Source organism: Oncorhynchus clarkii, chromosome 6 (genome assembly GCF_045791955.1).
Source record: "Oncorhynchus clarkii lewisi isolate Uvic-CL-2024 chromosome 6, UVic_Ocla_1.0, whole genome shotgun sequence".
In the NCBI taxonomy this organism is placed as follows: domain Eukaryota; kingdom Metazoa; phylum Chordata; class Actinopteri; order Salmoniformes; family Salmonidae; genus Oncorhynchus; species Oncorhynchus clarkii.
Genome location: NC_092152.1, coordinates 7424256 through 7440523, shown reverse-complemented (window position 1 = coordinate 7440523; position 16268 = coordinate 7424256). Strand labels below are relative to the sequence as shown.

At 42.6% G+C, this 16268-nt stretch overlaps 1 protein-coding gene across 1 annotated transcript; it reads left to right on the top strand.

Annotated features, from left to right (window-relative positions):
• Window positions 1-11522: 11522 nt before the first annotated feature.
• Window positions 11523-16034, top strand: LOC139411830 (trichohyalin-like). Its single transcript, XM_071158571.1, has 3 exons — window positions 11523-12667; window positions 13811-14913; window positions 15484-16034. Exons 1-3 carry the CDS (start codon window positions 11574-11576, stop codon window positions 16032-16034), a joined length of 2748 nt encoding a protein of 915 aa, XP_071014672.1. The 5' UTR covers window positions 11523-11573.
• The last annotated feature ends 234 nt before the right edge of the window (window positions 16035-16268 follow it).

Here is a 16268-nt window from a genome sequence, read left to right as displayed (position 1 = left end):
TCAGAGATAGAGAAAAAATAATACAGGCAAAAAAAAGAGAGGAGATGGTGGAAGAGGAAAGAAGGGAGATCCTTGAGTACAAGAGGGGTGAGTTAGAGGAGGAGGAAAAAGAAGATGACAAGGAGGGCATTCTCTCACCCGATAAAAGTATCCGAAGGAGAGCCGTGGGCTGGGTGAATAAAAAATGGGAGAAGAGGAACCTCAGAAAGATAGAGAGAACGTATCAGAGAGAGGCTGAGGAGGGCCATAAGATCGTCCACATAGGTAAGACCTGTTTTCCCTCTACTTATGACATCATCCTCTTTAGTCTCCTCTACACACATTTGTTCCACACCAGTCATCATGTTGCATCATTGTTTCAATATAAAACTACTGTCCAAAGAATATGTTAGCTGACATGGCTCATTGAGTGACTGACTGACATAACAAGAAAAATACTGCTGATAACAACCACGTTTTTAAATGGTACCTTGTGTCATCTACTAGTCTAACTCTCAAGACTAAGTAGAGACCCAGAAAGAGTTCCTAAAAACACACACACAAAAACGTGTTTTGGGGGGATCCGGGGGCTACTAGTGGCCATGTGGCCCTAAGCGATCACATATGCCCTGGCACTATACAAAGAATAGGTGCCATTCTGGACTCATGTTCAACTTAGGGCCAGGTCAATTCGGGATGGGAATTATTGCACTTTATTGACAAATTCCATGCCTTGCTCAACTGAAAAGAGTAAAGAATCATTGAGATTCAATTGTGTTTTCTATTCTTCATTCCCTGTGTCCATTACATTTAAGTTGATACCAGATCCACTAAGATGAATGTGAACTCTACTTCTTCTCCCCTCCCAGCCATCCCTGGACACACAAGGCTAACATCCACCATGACCCGGGCAGAGAGAGAGAGGGAGAAGAGGAAGGAGCTGCTGAAGGCTGAGGAGAGAAGGAAGAAGATGGAGGATTTCAATAAGCAGTGGAGAGAGTGGTCCCTGCTTAAAAAACAGACTCATCAACAACTGAAGGAGGAGAGGGAGAGGATGAAGGAAAACTACCTGGAGCAGATGAATCTGGAGGCTGATGCTCAAATCAACACCCGGTGTCTATCCACCCAACACAGCCACGATTACAACCACGGTCAGGAGTTGCCCGGGTGGGCCAATGGCCAACAAGTAAGCCAAGAGCCCACTGGATCTGCTGATGGCCACCAGGAAAGGCCAAGGAGGCAACAGGCATGGGCAGAGAACCAGGAGGGGAGTTCAGAGAACCAGCAGGAGGGGCCAGAGAACCATCAAGGGGGGCCAGACAGCCAGCAGCTAGAAGCTCCAGATGAGGTTGAAACATCAGAGCGAATCTCCAAGACAAAGAAAAAGCCAAGCATCTGGAAGAAAATTAGGATGGGGTAAAGAATGTTTAAACATCTATTCATGTTTTACACTGGTAATATACATGTCATCACTTTAAAAAGTGACATTATCCAACTGTGAGGGTTTAGTGTACATGCATCACACATGTAAATATATAGATACTTACCTGTCTCTGTGATGTCTTACAGCCTTCCTGACGTGCTGTCTGCCTAGAGCTGGAACTCGATGAAGCCACAGTTCCACTGAGGTTACGTTGGTAATTAAAAGTGTCGCCCAATAATTCCTCCTCCTCTTTAAGTCATCGAGCCACATTTCTTCCTCAAAACATTATAGTCTCCTCAAGCCAGCAAGTATCCTCTTTATCAGGCAACAAACCATCGAAGGTCAGTGACCCTCCTTCCAAGAACAGAGACTCTCCTCTGTATCCTAGTTATCCTAGTTAAATTCATCTCTGCTTACCACCTCTACAGTCCTAGAAAATATCCCAAAAATGGAAATGGTTTCAGAAGTCCTCCCCTCAGACCAGTGGAGGAGGAGGTCTGCAGGTAGCCTGGACCGGACCGGTAGCAGCTAAGTTGCTGGCTCCATCCCCGGGCAGAGCTGCTCAAGTCAGGCCAGTGATGTTTGATGATGTCCTTTTTGTTTGCAAAGTTTTACTCTTTAATAAAAGCATTTAGTAAAAAAGCAATATTGTTGTTACGGTGTGGATTGTTTTGTTATTTATTAGAATTGAAACATCCAGTAGTCATGGTAGATGTTAGACTTTCAATGAGACACCTAACATTCCATCAGTTTGATACAATGTGTGACATGTTATATTACAGAGGAGTCCTCTATACACATCTATTTTAGACCATAGGAGAAATATCAGATTGAAATAGCTTCTCTAAGAATCGGAGGAGAGAGCAACAGTAGATGCATCGTTAGCTCTCCCACCTCCAGTTCAGTAGTCCTCCAGTTCAGTACCAATTGAGTACCTTTTGGGGGGTGTAACTTTATATTTCACCTAATTCTAACATTATGTCATAAGGAGCACATGTTCAACTTAATAAAAAACATGTTTTCCATCTCAAAGTAACAAATACATACTATAGTAAGTGCCTATAAAGTGTCAAATAAAGTGACAGGGTTGACTGTAACAGAGTTGACTATTTCATCTAGAATCAACCATAGATCCCCATGTGACAGGGGGAATGGAATGCAAGCTTACCAAACACATGTAAATAGTTTAAACATTTCTAGACTGTCTATCTATAGGTAACAGGGTTGGTGTGTTATAATTCACCCACCCAGTGGTGATTGCAGCATGTACATCTTGGTGGGGAAAACTCCCCCAAAATGTTTTAGATGAATGCCAGCAAAGCCACTACACAACACAACACTAAACAATACATTAATTGCACTATAAATTTAACAAACGGTGCCCACAAACTGTTAGGGTCGACATAAAGCTGTCCCAACAGCAGAGCTTTCTTTTCAGCACCATGGAGAGAATCCTTTTTAAAAAACATAGCTGATATGGCTGACTTGCTTAAACAAATGTGGTTTCTACTGACAATTGAGATGTACAAACTATGGCATAAGGGGACAACGAGTGGACTACAGGATATCTGTAATTTAGATTAAGACAATGAGAGACCTAGGATGGACGTCGTCAATATAACTATTTGTTCAGCACTTTTGAAATGTACAGCGACAGAATTTTGAACATGGGCCATTCTTACAGTATTCTCCCTGTACACCAAGTCATAACTGCATATAAGCAGACAATGAAAGCTCTTACAATATTTGATGATTACATTTCTCTAAAACAGGCTATAGTCTACATGTACAAGACTCCCTAAATTTTATCAGCATATTGATTGCGCAACCAGGGGTGGAAAGACCTTGGATCATTGTTACTCTAACTTCCGCGACGCATATAAGGCCCTGCCACGCCCCCCTTTCGGAAAAGCTGACCACGACTCCATTTTGTTGATCCCTGCCTACAGACAGAAACTAAAACAAGAGGCTCCCACGCTGAGGTCTGTCCAACGCTGGTCCGACCAAGCTGACTCCACACTCCAAGACTGCTTCCATCACGTGGACTGGGACATGTTTCGTATTGCGTCAGACAACAACATTGACGAATACGCTGATTCGGTGTGCGAGTTCATTAGAACGTGCATTGAAGATGTCGTTCCCATAGCAACGATTAAAACATTCCCTAACCAGAAACCGTGGATTGATGGCAGCATTCGCGTGAAACTGAAAGCACGAACCACTGCTTTTAATCAGGGCAAGGTGTCTGGTAACATGACCGAATACAAACAGTGCAGCTATTCCCTCCGCAAGGCTATCAAACAAGCTAAGCGTCAGTACAGAGACAAAGTAGAATCTCAATTCAACGGCTCAGACACAAGAGGCATGTGGCAGGGTCTACAGTCAATCACGGACTACAGGAAGAAATCCAGCCCAGTCACGGACCAGGATGTCCTGCTCCCAGGCAGACTAAATAACTTTTTTGCCCGCTTTGAGGACAATACAGTGCCACTGACACGGCCTGCAACGAAAACATGCGGTCTCTCCTTCACTGCAGCCGAGGTGAGTAAGACATTTAAACGTGTTAACCCTCGCAAGGCTGCAGGCCCAGACGGCATCCCCAGCCGCGCCCTCAGATCATGCGCAGACCAGCTGGCCGGTGTGTTTACGGACATATTCAATCAATCCCTATACCAGTCTGCTGTTCCCACATGCTTCAAGAGGGCCACCATTGTTCCTGTTCCCAAGAAAGCTAAGGTAACTGAGCTAAACGACTACCGCCCCGTAGCACTCACTTCCGTCATCATGAAGTGCTTTGAGAGACTAGTCAAGGACCATATCACCTCCACCCTACCTGACACCCTAGACCCACTCCATTTTGCTTACCGCCCAAATAGGTCCAGAGACGATGCAATCTCAACCACACTGCACACTGCCCTAACCCATCTGGACAAGAGGAATACCTATGTGAGAATGCTGTTCATTGACTACAGCTCGGCATTCAACACCATAGTACCCTCCAAGCTCGTCATCAAGCTCGAGACCCTGGGTCTCGACCCCGCCCTGTGCAACTGGGTACTGGACTTCCTGACGGGCCGCCCCCAGGTGGTGAGGGTAGGCAACAACATCTCCTCCCCGCTGATCCTCAACACTGGGGCCCCACAAGGGTGCGTTCTGAGCCCTCTCCTGTACTCCCTGTTCACCCACGACTGCATGGCCACGCACGCCTCCAACTCAATCATAAAGTTTGCGGACGACACAACAGTGGTAGGCTTGATTACCAACAACGACAAGACGGCCTACAGGGAGGAGGTGAGGGCCCTCGGAGTGTGGTGTCAGGAAAATAACCTCACACTCAACGTCAACAAAACTAAGGAGATGATTGTGGACTTCAGGAAACAGCAGAGGGAACACCCCCCTATCCACATCGATGGAACAGTAGTGGAGAGGGTAGCAAGTTTTAAGTTCCTCGGCATACACATCACAGACAAACTGAATTGGTCCACTCACACAGACAGCATTGTGAAGAAGGCGCAGCAGCGCCTCTTCAACCTCAGGAGGCTGAAGAAATTCGGCTTGTCACCAAAAGCACTCACAAACTTCTACAGATGCACAATCGAGAGCATCCTGGCGGGCTGTATCACCGCCTGGTACGGCAACTGCTCCGCCCTCAACCGTAAGGCTCTCCAGAGGGTAGTGAGGTCTGCACAACGCATCATCGGGGGCAAACTACCTGCCCTCCAGGACACCTACACCACCCGATGTCACAGGAAGGCCATAAAGATCATCAAGGACATCAACCACCCGAGCCACTGCCTGTTCACCCCGCGATCATCCAGAAGGCGAGGTCAGTACAGGTGCATCAAAGCTGGGACCGAGAGACTGAAAAACAGCTTCTATCTCAAGGCCATCAGACTGTTAAACAGCCACCACTAACATTGAGTGGCTGCTGCCAACACACTGACACTGACTCAACTCCAGCCACTTTAATAATGGGAATTTATGGGAAATTATGTAAATATATCACTAGCCACTTTAAACAATGCTACCTTATATAATGTTACTTACCCTACATTATTCATCTCATATGCATACGTATATACTGTACTATATCATCGACTGTATCCTTATGTAATACATGTATCACTAGCCACTTTAACTATGCCACTTTGTTTACATACTCATCTCATATGTATATACTGTACTCGATACCATCTACTGTATCTTGCCTATGCTGCTCTGTACCATCACTCATTCATATATCCTTATGTACATATTCTTTATCCCCTTACACTGTGTACAAGACAGTAGTTTTGGAATTGTTAGTTAGATTACTTGTTGGTTATTACTGCATTGTCAGAACTAGAAGCACATTTCTTCTCCAAAGGTTAGCTCTGACATGCTTGTGCCACCAGTGGCACCCTCAGAATGTGGTGAGTTCTGAGGGATGTTCTGAGGGATGCTCCAACAGCTCATTGGGTATAAACGGCGGTACATTCGAAATCGTTACCCTTGTTGACGGAGAGAAAAGCGCCGTAACTTGAATAAACATTCCTTTAAGAAGTACGCCATGCTCAACCATACGATCTACAAGACTCTCTTCTTTAAGAAGTACACCATGCTCAACCATACGATCTACAAGACTCTCTTCTTTAAGCAAAACCACCACCCCTTTATTCATCCGTGACGCATAAGCAACATTCTCATATCCCACCTTCTCTCCTACGGCGACCAGAAACTCCTCCACAGTGACAGTAGCTTCAGTAACACACCTGAAGCCGTGCTGAAGTGACAGGGACGGCATCCCCATGTGGGTCGCCACCCCCGCCAAAGCCAATTTCAACACGAAAAACAATGTACTTAATTCTACCACAACAACTAAATAAAAATACTGATAACCTCAATGATGCATAGGAAGAGAAAAAAGACACCACCAAGAAAAATACATGTAAAAGAAAAAGCAGGATATGTAACTCTACACAACACTCACTCATACAATTCCCAGCATGCACCAAACACTCTCAGCATGCAGAGAGAGATTGTCCAGACAGAATGTTTTAACACTGTTAATTTGACCACCAGAGAAGAGAAAGAAAACTGTTATGAGCTGAACAATATGCCAGTGGAAAGGAGGACAGTACCAGGTGACCCAATTGTGGTTTGTGACTATTATGATTTCCCATTTCAGCCAATTCAGTTGCAGTAATTCGGTTACAGATTTCTTGGTAATTCCACTAGCATTTTGGTAACGGAATTACGAGTTTTAATCACTTAATAATTCACGCAAAAAATATACATCAGAAAAATCACTAGAACTAATTGTTAGCCCCACCATTACTTCTGTGAACTTTCATTATCCCCCTCCTCACAATGACAAATGTGAAAATATCTTGAAGTTATGTGGGTTTTTGGTAACGGAATTACAAGGCACAAGGTAATATTTCTGAAACTTAAAGAAGGTTAATGATTTCTCCAAAACCAAATGTAAGTGTTGATATTAGTAGTCAGGGGTCTTTATGTCAACATGATTCTGTTTTTATGTAGTTCTGATATTGGACCTTTTAAGACTTTTTCTGGTGATGTTTTCTAAGATCCCTTTTCCATCTGTTGACCCAGAAATCAAAGCCTTCACTGGTTGAAAAATGGATCTAGAATTACATTTACCAAAAATATACAGTCTTAGATTTCATTTGACAGCCAATTACACATGCTCCTATGAACGATGCGTTGGTGCTCAAATCAAATCAAATTTTACACTTCACAACACATGGTTAGCAAATGTTATTGCGACTGTAGCGAAATGCTTGTGCTTCTAGTTCTGAAAGTACAGCAATATCTAACAAGTAATATCTAACAATTTCACAACCAATACCTAATAGACAATCATTTTACATGGAAATGCCTTACTGTAACTCTAGAGATACTATCCAGCCCCAGCTAGTAATAAAGTGGTCAGGGTGGTTGCTACTGGCCTCTCCAGCTTCAGCCTGAATCCCACCCATGATGAGAGGAGGTTTCCTGGACACACAGGGAGAAACTACAGTCTGAATCAAACCCATGATGAGAGGAGGTTTACTGGACACACAGGGAGAAACTACAGGCTGAATCACACCCATGATGAGAGGAGGTTTACTGGACACACAGGGAGAAACTACAGTCTGAATCACACCCATGATCAGAGGGGGTTTAGTGGACACACAGGGAGAAACTACAGTCTGAATCACACCCATGATAAGAGGAGGTTTACTGGACACACAGGGAGAAACTACAGTATGAATCACACCCATGATTAGAGGAGGTTTACTGGACACACAGGGAGAAACTACAGTCTGATGACTGATGAGACTACCTTTAAGGCTTAAGGGTTTGGTTAATGTTAGGGTTAAGGTTAGAGTCTGTTTTAAGTTTTGGCCAGATGGGCTGTCAATGGGATGTTGGTCAGAAAAGTCAATTTAGTCTTTCCCTTCTCAAACCTGTCCTCCCCCTAACCAGTTCATATCATGTATTCCACCACCAGCACACCTGATTCACTAATCAGAGGTTTGGATGATTAGTTGACCAGTGGTACAAAGTGGACTGGATCTAGGTGAACTATGTGGAGAGTCTTCCAGGGACAGTACAGTACAGACTGAGAAGCTAACAACAGTGTAGTTTACTCAACTCATTCAAACTATCATGAATATTGTTTAGAGAGAAGATCTGCACAAGGGCATAAAGTTTAAGATATAGCAAGAGAGGACAATATGGTGCAAGGTAGCCAAAGTGGAATCAAAAGTCATAGGCCTAATCATCAATCAAATATGAAATATAAAACCAAAATATAATCTACATAGAAAGACAACATGTCATCTACATGTGTTATAGAATAGCTCCCTTCTCACATCCCAGGTCATGTTTGGACTGGAACGTGACAACTCAACGGGCTATGCGCATCTCCCCAATAGCCTACAGACAACTTTCCTGAGTGCAATGTCATTAATGTGACCGATATGTACAGTATAATAAGCATAGTGAAGAAGGAAAAGATCCCACCTCTGACACACAGCAGAGACATTGCTGATGAGATTTCCCCTGGAGCAAGAGTCTCTCAAGAATTTAAAAACAGTCATTGCGTTTCAATGAATGTCCTCCCCAAACGCTTGTTGCATCGTAAACTATCCTCCCAGTCCCTTGGGAGTTCATCGGATGGATGATGCGCCGCTGCCATTTACTTGGATGAGAAGTTGGACGAACGCTCCTCCAGCTCACGATACGAAATGGTGGAGAACTACAGAGTAATGATGTGTCGTTCACGAACGAACGGCTCTTTTTGAACGGATCTTTTTGTTGAACCTCGGGAACCGAATTGCATCGGTGAAAGAGCCATTCATCTGGCTCTATGATTTGCAAACTGCTACTACTGCTTGTTGAGATCAGAACAACGTTTTTCTGTAGATAAATTACAACATCATTATCTAAAGGGGGTGAATCCTCACTGCAGAAACAATAAATAGTGGGGAGAGAGTTGTGATTGTATGTTTGTTTGTACAGTTATGGCTGTAATGTTATTATTTTGTGTTCTCACTAAACACCCACATTTGTATTTGTGTGGGAAATGTTTGTAGGCTTTGGTTGCTGTTTGTATTTCATTGAACTTTAGGCCCATACAAAGACAAATCACACAACATAGAATTCCAAATAACCTTAGGCAAAAATACACGAAATAAAAGTCAAGTGAAAATAGTTATAAATGACTTTATCAATTATGAGTAGCTAAACATTATCGACTTTTGGACACTGGTGCGCAGGAGAACCCCTAGCTGTCAATCAAGCAGGCGCGGTGAACGGATTATGACGCTCAAGCGTTCCAAATGACGCAACAATACAGCTCCAGACCAGAGAAAGTTAATGCCGAGGATATTATTCGGTTCAACACTAAAACTGAGGTTTGACACGTGTGATTTGAGGTGAGTCAAATATTTACAAAAGTTTACAATACATTAACCATCCGCTTCGTTATTTCTGTTGCTATCAATCACTCCATCTGTATCTACTCTTCTGTCTGTCTTTCGGACTATCTGAATTGTCTGTGTACTGCTAGGCAGCATATGCCAGAAAGGTTCTTTCACATAGGCTCATATTCACAAAGTCTCATAGAAGGAGTTCTGATCAATAATCAGTTTGGTCTTTTAAATTAAACTGAATACGTTTTGATGGACAGGAGGCGACCTGATCCTAGATCAGCACTCCTACCCTGAAACACTTTGTGAACACAATCCAGGTGTACTGTGATTATGAAGTTGTGATGAGGTTTTATTATATTAGTTGTGCTGATGCATGATGGGTTGTAGGCTAGAGCTTGAGGACACAACTCTGAAGACTGTTTCTGAATTCACTGACCTGGTGAGTAAATGTTGTGTACAATGGCATCATCTAGTGACAGAAACATAGAAACACACATTGTTGCTGAACGAAGGCATCTCTTTATTTTCCAGAAATAAAACTTGTAGACCTTTCCTGCAGTCTCTGAGGAGATGGACACCTCTTCTTCTTCTGGACGATCTCCGTCTCCTACTGGGACTGTCTTCTTACCCCCTCCTATCATGTGGAACAGTCTGTAAGTCATTCATCACATAACCTAGCTCTGGTACAGGGCATTATGTGCGGCTTGCTGAAGGAAGGCTCAGTGTCTGCAAGCTGTACGTAACGCCCTGGACCAGAGTGACACATTACCCACCTCTGGCCATCATGGATAGTCAACTCATCACATTCACATACTGTAAGTCACAGTTGTGTGATTTGTGTTATTAAAGACAGTTAAATTGAGCAGAAGTTGAATTATTATTTTAATATTGTAGTAAATTGTCTGAGTTCACTTCCTAAATAATGTGTTGACATTCCTTTGCTCCCAGCTACAAGCAGGCAGAGATGGAGGTTCACTTCCTGAGAGAAGAGAAGAAGACCTATACAGAGAAGGAAGCCCACATGCTTGAGTTGAGGGGGAAGAATCGAACAATCCGAAATCAAAAGAAGGAGATGGACAGACTCCAAGTGTGCCTCTGGGAGGAGGAAAAGAAGAAGAGGAATGGTGGAACGGAGAAGGACAAGATCATTGAACAATTACAGTTTGAGACAGACCATCTCCGAGCCCTTTTAAAAGATGAAAGGAGGAGAAGAAGAGTAGAAAGGGGTATCATGGAAGAGTGGAAGACTGAGATCCTGAGACTGAGGGAGGCAGAGAGCCAGAGGGAGGCAGAGAGCCAGAGGGAGGCAGAGAGCCAGAGAGATGCAGAAAGACAGAGAGAAGCAGAGAGACAGAGAGAAGCAGAGAGACAGAGAGAAGCAGAGAGACAGAGAGAAGCAGAGAGACAGAGAGAAGCAGAGAGACAGAGGGAGGCAGAGAGAGAGAGGGAAGCAGCGAGACAGAGGGAAGCAGAGAGAGCCACAGAAGCAATGGAGCACCAGAGAAAACTGCAGGAGATCCACAGACTCAAACAACTGCTGGATCTACTGATGGTGGACCTACAACTGGCCCACGTAAGACATGTCATTGTTATTATTAAAAGGCAGTGTATATTTACCCAGCTGAAAATGAATAGTGGCAGACAGCGGTACGCTAACCCAATGTTAACTTTTATTCCTTTCCTTAACCCTTACCTTAACCTCACTGAAACTATACCTAACCTTTACCTTAACCCAACCCTAGGTCCTGAACCTAACCTTCATTTATCTCAACCCCTATGCCTTTCTTCTGCCGGTTGAATATCCACTTCCTTATTAACGTCATTACTGTTGTTGTTGTTGATAACTGTATCTGTGAAGGTTGTAAATAGTTGCATTAGTGAAGCATCATTTGTAGGAGTAATTTCTACAAGCATAAACATCAGAGGCAACATTGTTGTAACATCACACAAATTGTAACAGGAATTTCTCAAACCCCTAACTGAATGAGCAAGAAGGTTGTGTGTTTGTATTTGAACACATTTTGGACATAATTGATTCCATAAAATGTCTCATAATTTTTTCAAACCATGATAATACATTAATTGACAATGAATTGTCCAGATGAATTGATCAAAATGACCCTGCTATTGATGTTGTCCAGTGTTTGATTCAATTACCTAGCTCTAGGTTATATTTCTGTGTATCGTTCTCTGCAAATCTTTTGAAAGTATGTCTTGGTAATAGATTATCACTAATTTAACCTTTTAAAATGAAGCAAGAGATTGAGAGATTGAGGCTATGGCAGAAAGTCATGGAGGATCAGCGACCAAGACTGGCCTGGAACAACAAACCTATTGAGACAGGAAGAGAGAGGGAAAGAGAGAGAGAAAAAGAGAGAGAAAGGGAGATGGAAAGGAAGAGAAAAGCAGAATTGGAAAGACAAGAAATGAAGAAGAAAGTGGAACAGGCAGAAGAAACGATAAAAGCGTTAGAACGAGAGATTGAGAGATTGAAAGAGATTGAGAAGGAAATCATATTTGAAAGAGAAAGAGACATGCGTATTGCAGAGAATGAGAAAGTCAAACTGGTCAACGAAAAGGTAAAAGAGTTAGAGAGAGAGGTTGAGAGACTGAAAGAAGATATGACAACAAAAGAGATTCAATACAAAATCAAATTTGAAAGAGCGAAAGAAGCGTTTAGAAGACAGAATGAGAGAGTGAAACAGGTTAACCAAAATGTACTAGTGTTAGACAGAGAGGTTGTGAGAATGAAAGAAGAGATTAGATTGAAAGACGAGACTGAACCAGAGAGAACATTTGATAGAGACAGAGAGAGAGAAAATGATTGGAGACGAAGTGAAGAGGAGTTGAAAAATAGAGTGGAGAGAGAGATGGAGATGGAGACAGCCCTCATCAATGACAAAAATACGTCTGAATTGGAGGAAGTCTTCAAGAAAATCAAGGAACAGCAGATAGAATTAGAAAATATGGAAACAGACAAATATAAATGGAAACAGAACCAAATGGACATGGAGGAGAAGATGGAGGGTGAGCACAACAAACAGAAAGAGGTAGAAAGAAAGAGAATGGAGAAAATACCAAAACAGAGACAAGAAGAAGATGAGAAGAAGAAGGAGATGGAGAGAGAAGAAGAAGAGGAGAGACGCAAACAGAAGCACATAGAGATGGAAGAGGAAGAAAGAGAGAGGGAGAAAGAGAGACAGAGACAGATCAAAAGGAAGAGAATGGAGAAGAGACAGAAAATTATGGAAAGAGAAGAAGAGAGACAGAGAGAGATTGAAAGAGAGATTGAAGAAGAAAGATGTAAACAGAAGCAAATAGAGATGGAAGAGGAAGAACGAGAAAGGGAGAAAGAGAGACAGAGAGAGATCAAAAGGAAGAGAATGGAGAAGAGACAGAAAATTATGGAAAGAGAAGAAGAGAGACAGAGAGAGATTGAAAGAGAGATTGAAGAAGAAAGATGTAAACAGAAGCAAATAGAGATGGAAGAGGAAGAAAGAGAGAGGGAGAAAGAGAGACAGAGAGAGATCAAAAGAAAGATAATGGAAAAGAGACAAAAACATATCGAAAGAAAAGAAGAGAGACAGAAAGAGATTGAAAGAGAGCACGAAGAAGAAAGATGTAAACAGAAGAAAATAGAGATGGAAGAGGAAGAACGAGAGAGGGAGAAAGAGAGACAGAGAGAGATTGAAAGAGAGCACGAAGAAGAAAGATGTAAACAGAAGCAAATAGAGATGGAAGAGGAAGAAAGAGAGAGGGAGAAAGAGAGACAGAGAGAGATCAAAAGAAAGATAATGGAAAAGAGACAAAAACATATCGAAAGAAAAGAAGAGAGACAGAAAGAGATTGAAAGAGAGCACGAAGAAGAAAGATGTAAACAGAAGCAAATAGAGATGGAAGAGGAAGAACGAGAGAGGGAGAAAGAGAGACAGAGAGAGATCAAAAGAAAGAGAATGGAGAAGAGACAGAAAAACATGGAAAGAGAAGTGAGACAGAAAGAGATTGAAAGAGAGAATGAAGAACAACTATTTAAACAGAAGCAAATAGAGATGGAAGAGGAAGAAAGAGAAGAAGAGAGACAGAGAGAGATCAAAAGAGAGAATGATGAAGAAAGATGTCAACAGAAGCAAATAGAGATGGAAGAGGAAGAAAGAGAAGAAGAGAGACAGAGAGAGATCAAAAGAGAGAATGATGAAGAAATGTGTAAACAGAAGCAAAAAGAGATGGAAGAGGAAGTACAAGAGAAGGAGAAAGAGAGACAGAGAGAGATCAAAAGAAAGATCATGGAAAAGAGACAAAAACATATCGGAAGAGAAGAAGAGAGACAGAAAGAGATTGAAAGAGAGAATGAAGAAGAAAGATGTAAACAGAAGAAAATAGAGATGGAAGAGAAAGAAAGAGAAGAAGAGAGACAGAAAGAGATTGAAAGAGAGAATGATGAAGAAAGATGTCAACAGAAGCAAATAGAGATGGAAGAGGAAGAAAGAGAAGAAGAGAGACAGAGAGCGATCGAAGAGAAAGAGAGACAGAGAGAGATTGGAGAGAAAGAAAGACGACAACAACAAGTGGAGAGAAAGATAATGTTTGAGAGAGATCAAGAAGAAGAAAATATATGGAAACAGAAGCAAATTGACATGGAGGAGGGAAGAGAGAGGGAGAACAAGAGACAGAGAGAGATAGAAGAGATACACAGACGACAACAACAAGAGGAGAGACAGAAACAAATGGAGAAGGAGAAAGAAAGAGAGAAAGACAATGACAATCAGAGAGAGATGGAATTAAAAGATCAGCAACAGAAAGAGATGGAGAAAGAAAAGATGATTATGAGAGAAAGGGAGGAAGCAGGAAGAAGAAATGAAGGGCAGAAAAATATTTTGGGGGAAATTGAGGGACAGAATGAACTGGAGATAGAACAGGAGAGAGAGATGGAAGAAAAGCAGGAAGTGATTAAGGAAGCAGAGGAAGAGTACAGGGAAAGAGAAGAGAGAGGAAAGGAAGTAAGCATGAAGAAACATGTAGTAGTTAATGTTAAAGCAAAAGCACGGGAAGTCTTCAATAGGCGTAAAGAGAGGAGGTTAGAAGTGTTGAAGGGGGAACGAGAACACATAGAAAGAGGACAACAAATCAGGAGGGAGAAGGAGGAAAGACGGCTGGAGATGGAAAGAAAACAGGAGAGGGCAAGACAACAAGAGGAGCAGGATAAAAAACAAGAGATTGAAATTGCTAGACAGAAAGAAATGTTGAGACTAAGAGAGGAGGAGAGGCAGAGAGAGGAAGAGAGAGAGGAGGAGAGAAAGAAAGCCATTAAATGCCATTTATCTTTAATCAGAGAGAGAGAAGAAATAATACAGGCAAAAAAAAGAGAGGAGATGGTGGAAGAGGAAAGAAGGGAGATCCTTGAGTACAAGAGGGGTGAGTTAGAGGAGGAGGAAAAAGAAGATGACAAGGAGGACATTCTCCCACCCGATAAAAGTATCCGAAGGAGAGCCGTGGGCTGGGTGAATAAAAAATGGGAGAAGAGGAACATCAGAAAGATAGAGAGAACGTATCAGAGAGAGGCTGAGGAGGGCCATAAGATCGTCCACATAGGTAAGACCTGTTTTCCCTCTACTTATGACATCATCCTCTTTAGTCTCCTCTACACACATACGTTCCACACCAGTCATCATGTTGCATCATTGTTTCAATATAAAACTACTGTCCAAAGAATATGTTAGCTGACATGGCTCATTGAGTGACTGACTGACATAACAAGAAAAATACTGCTGATAACAACCACGTTTTTAAATGGTACCTTGTGTCATCTACTAGTCTAACTCTCAAGACTAAGTAGAGACCCAGAAAGAGTTCCTAAAAACACACACACAAAAACGTGTGGGGCTACTAGTGGCCATGGGGCGCTAAGCGATCACATATGCCCTGGCACTATACAAAGAATAGGTGCCATTCTGGACTCATGTTCAACTTAGGGCCAGGTCAATTCGGGATGGGAATTATTGCACTTTATTGACAAATTCCATGCCTTGCTCAACTGAAAAGAGTAAAGAATCATTGAGATCCAATTGTGTTTTCTATTCTTCATTCCCTGTGTCCATTACATTTAAGTTGATACCAGATCCACTAAGATGAATGTGAACTCTACTTCTTCTCCCCTCCCAGCCATCCCTGGACACACAAGGCTAACATCCACCATGACCCGGGCAGAGAGAGAGAGGGAGAAGAGGAAGGAGCTGCTGAAGGCTGAGGAGAGAAGGAAGAAGATGGAGGATTTCAATAAGCAGTGGAGAGAGCGGTCCCTGCTTAAAAAACAGACTCATCAACAACTGAAGGAGGAGAGGGAGAGGATGAAGGAAAACTACCTGGATCAGATGAATCTGGAGGCTGATGCTCAAATCAACACCCGGTGTCTAACCACCCAACACAGCCACGATTACAACCACGGTCAGGAGTTGCCCGGGTGGGCCAATGGCCAACAAGTAAGCCAAGAGCCCACTGGATCTGCTGATGGCCACCAGGAAAGGCCAAGGAGGCAACAGGCATGGGCAGAGAACCAGGAGGGGAGTTCAGAGAACCATCAGGGGGGGCCAGAGAACCATCAGGGGGGGCCAGACAGCCAGCAGCTAGAAGCTCCAGAAGAGGTTGAAACATCAGAGCGAATATCCAAGACAAAGAAAAAGCCAAGCATCTGGAAGAAAATTAGGATGAGGTAAAGAATGTTTAAACATCTATTCATGTTTTACACTGTTAATATACATGTCATCACTTTAAAAAGTGACATTATCCAAATGTGAGGGTTTAGTGTACATGCAACACACATGTAAATATATAGATACTTACCTGTCTCTGTGATGTCTTACAGCATTCTGCCTAGAGCTGGAACTCGATGAAGCCACAGTTCCACTGAGGTTACGTTGGTAATTAAAAGTGTCGCCCAATAATTCCTC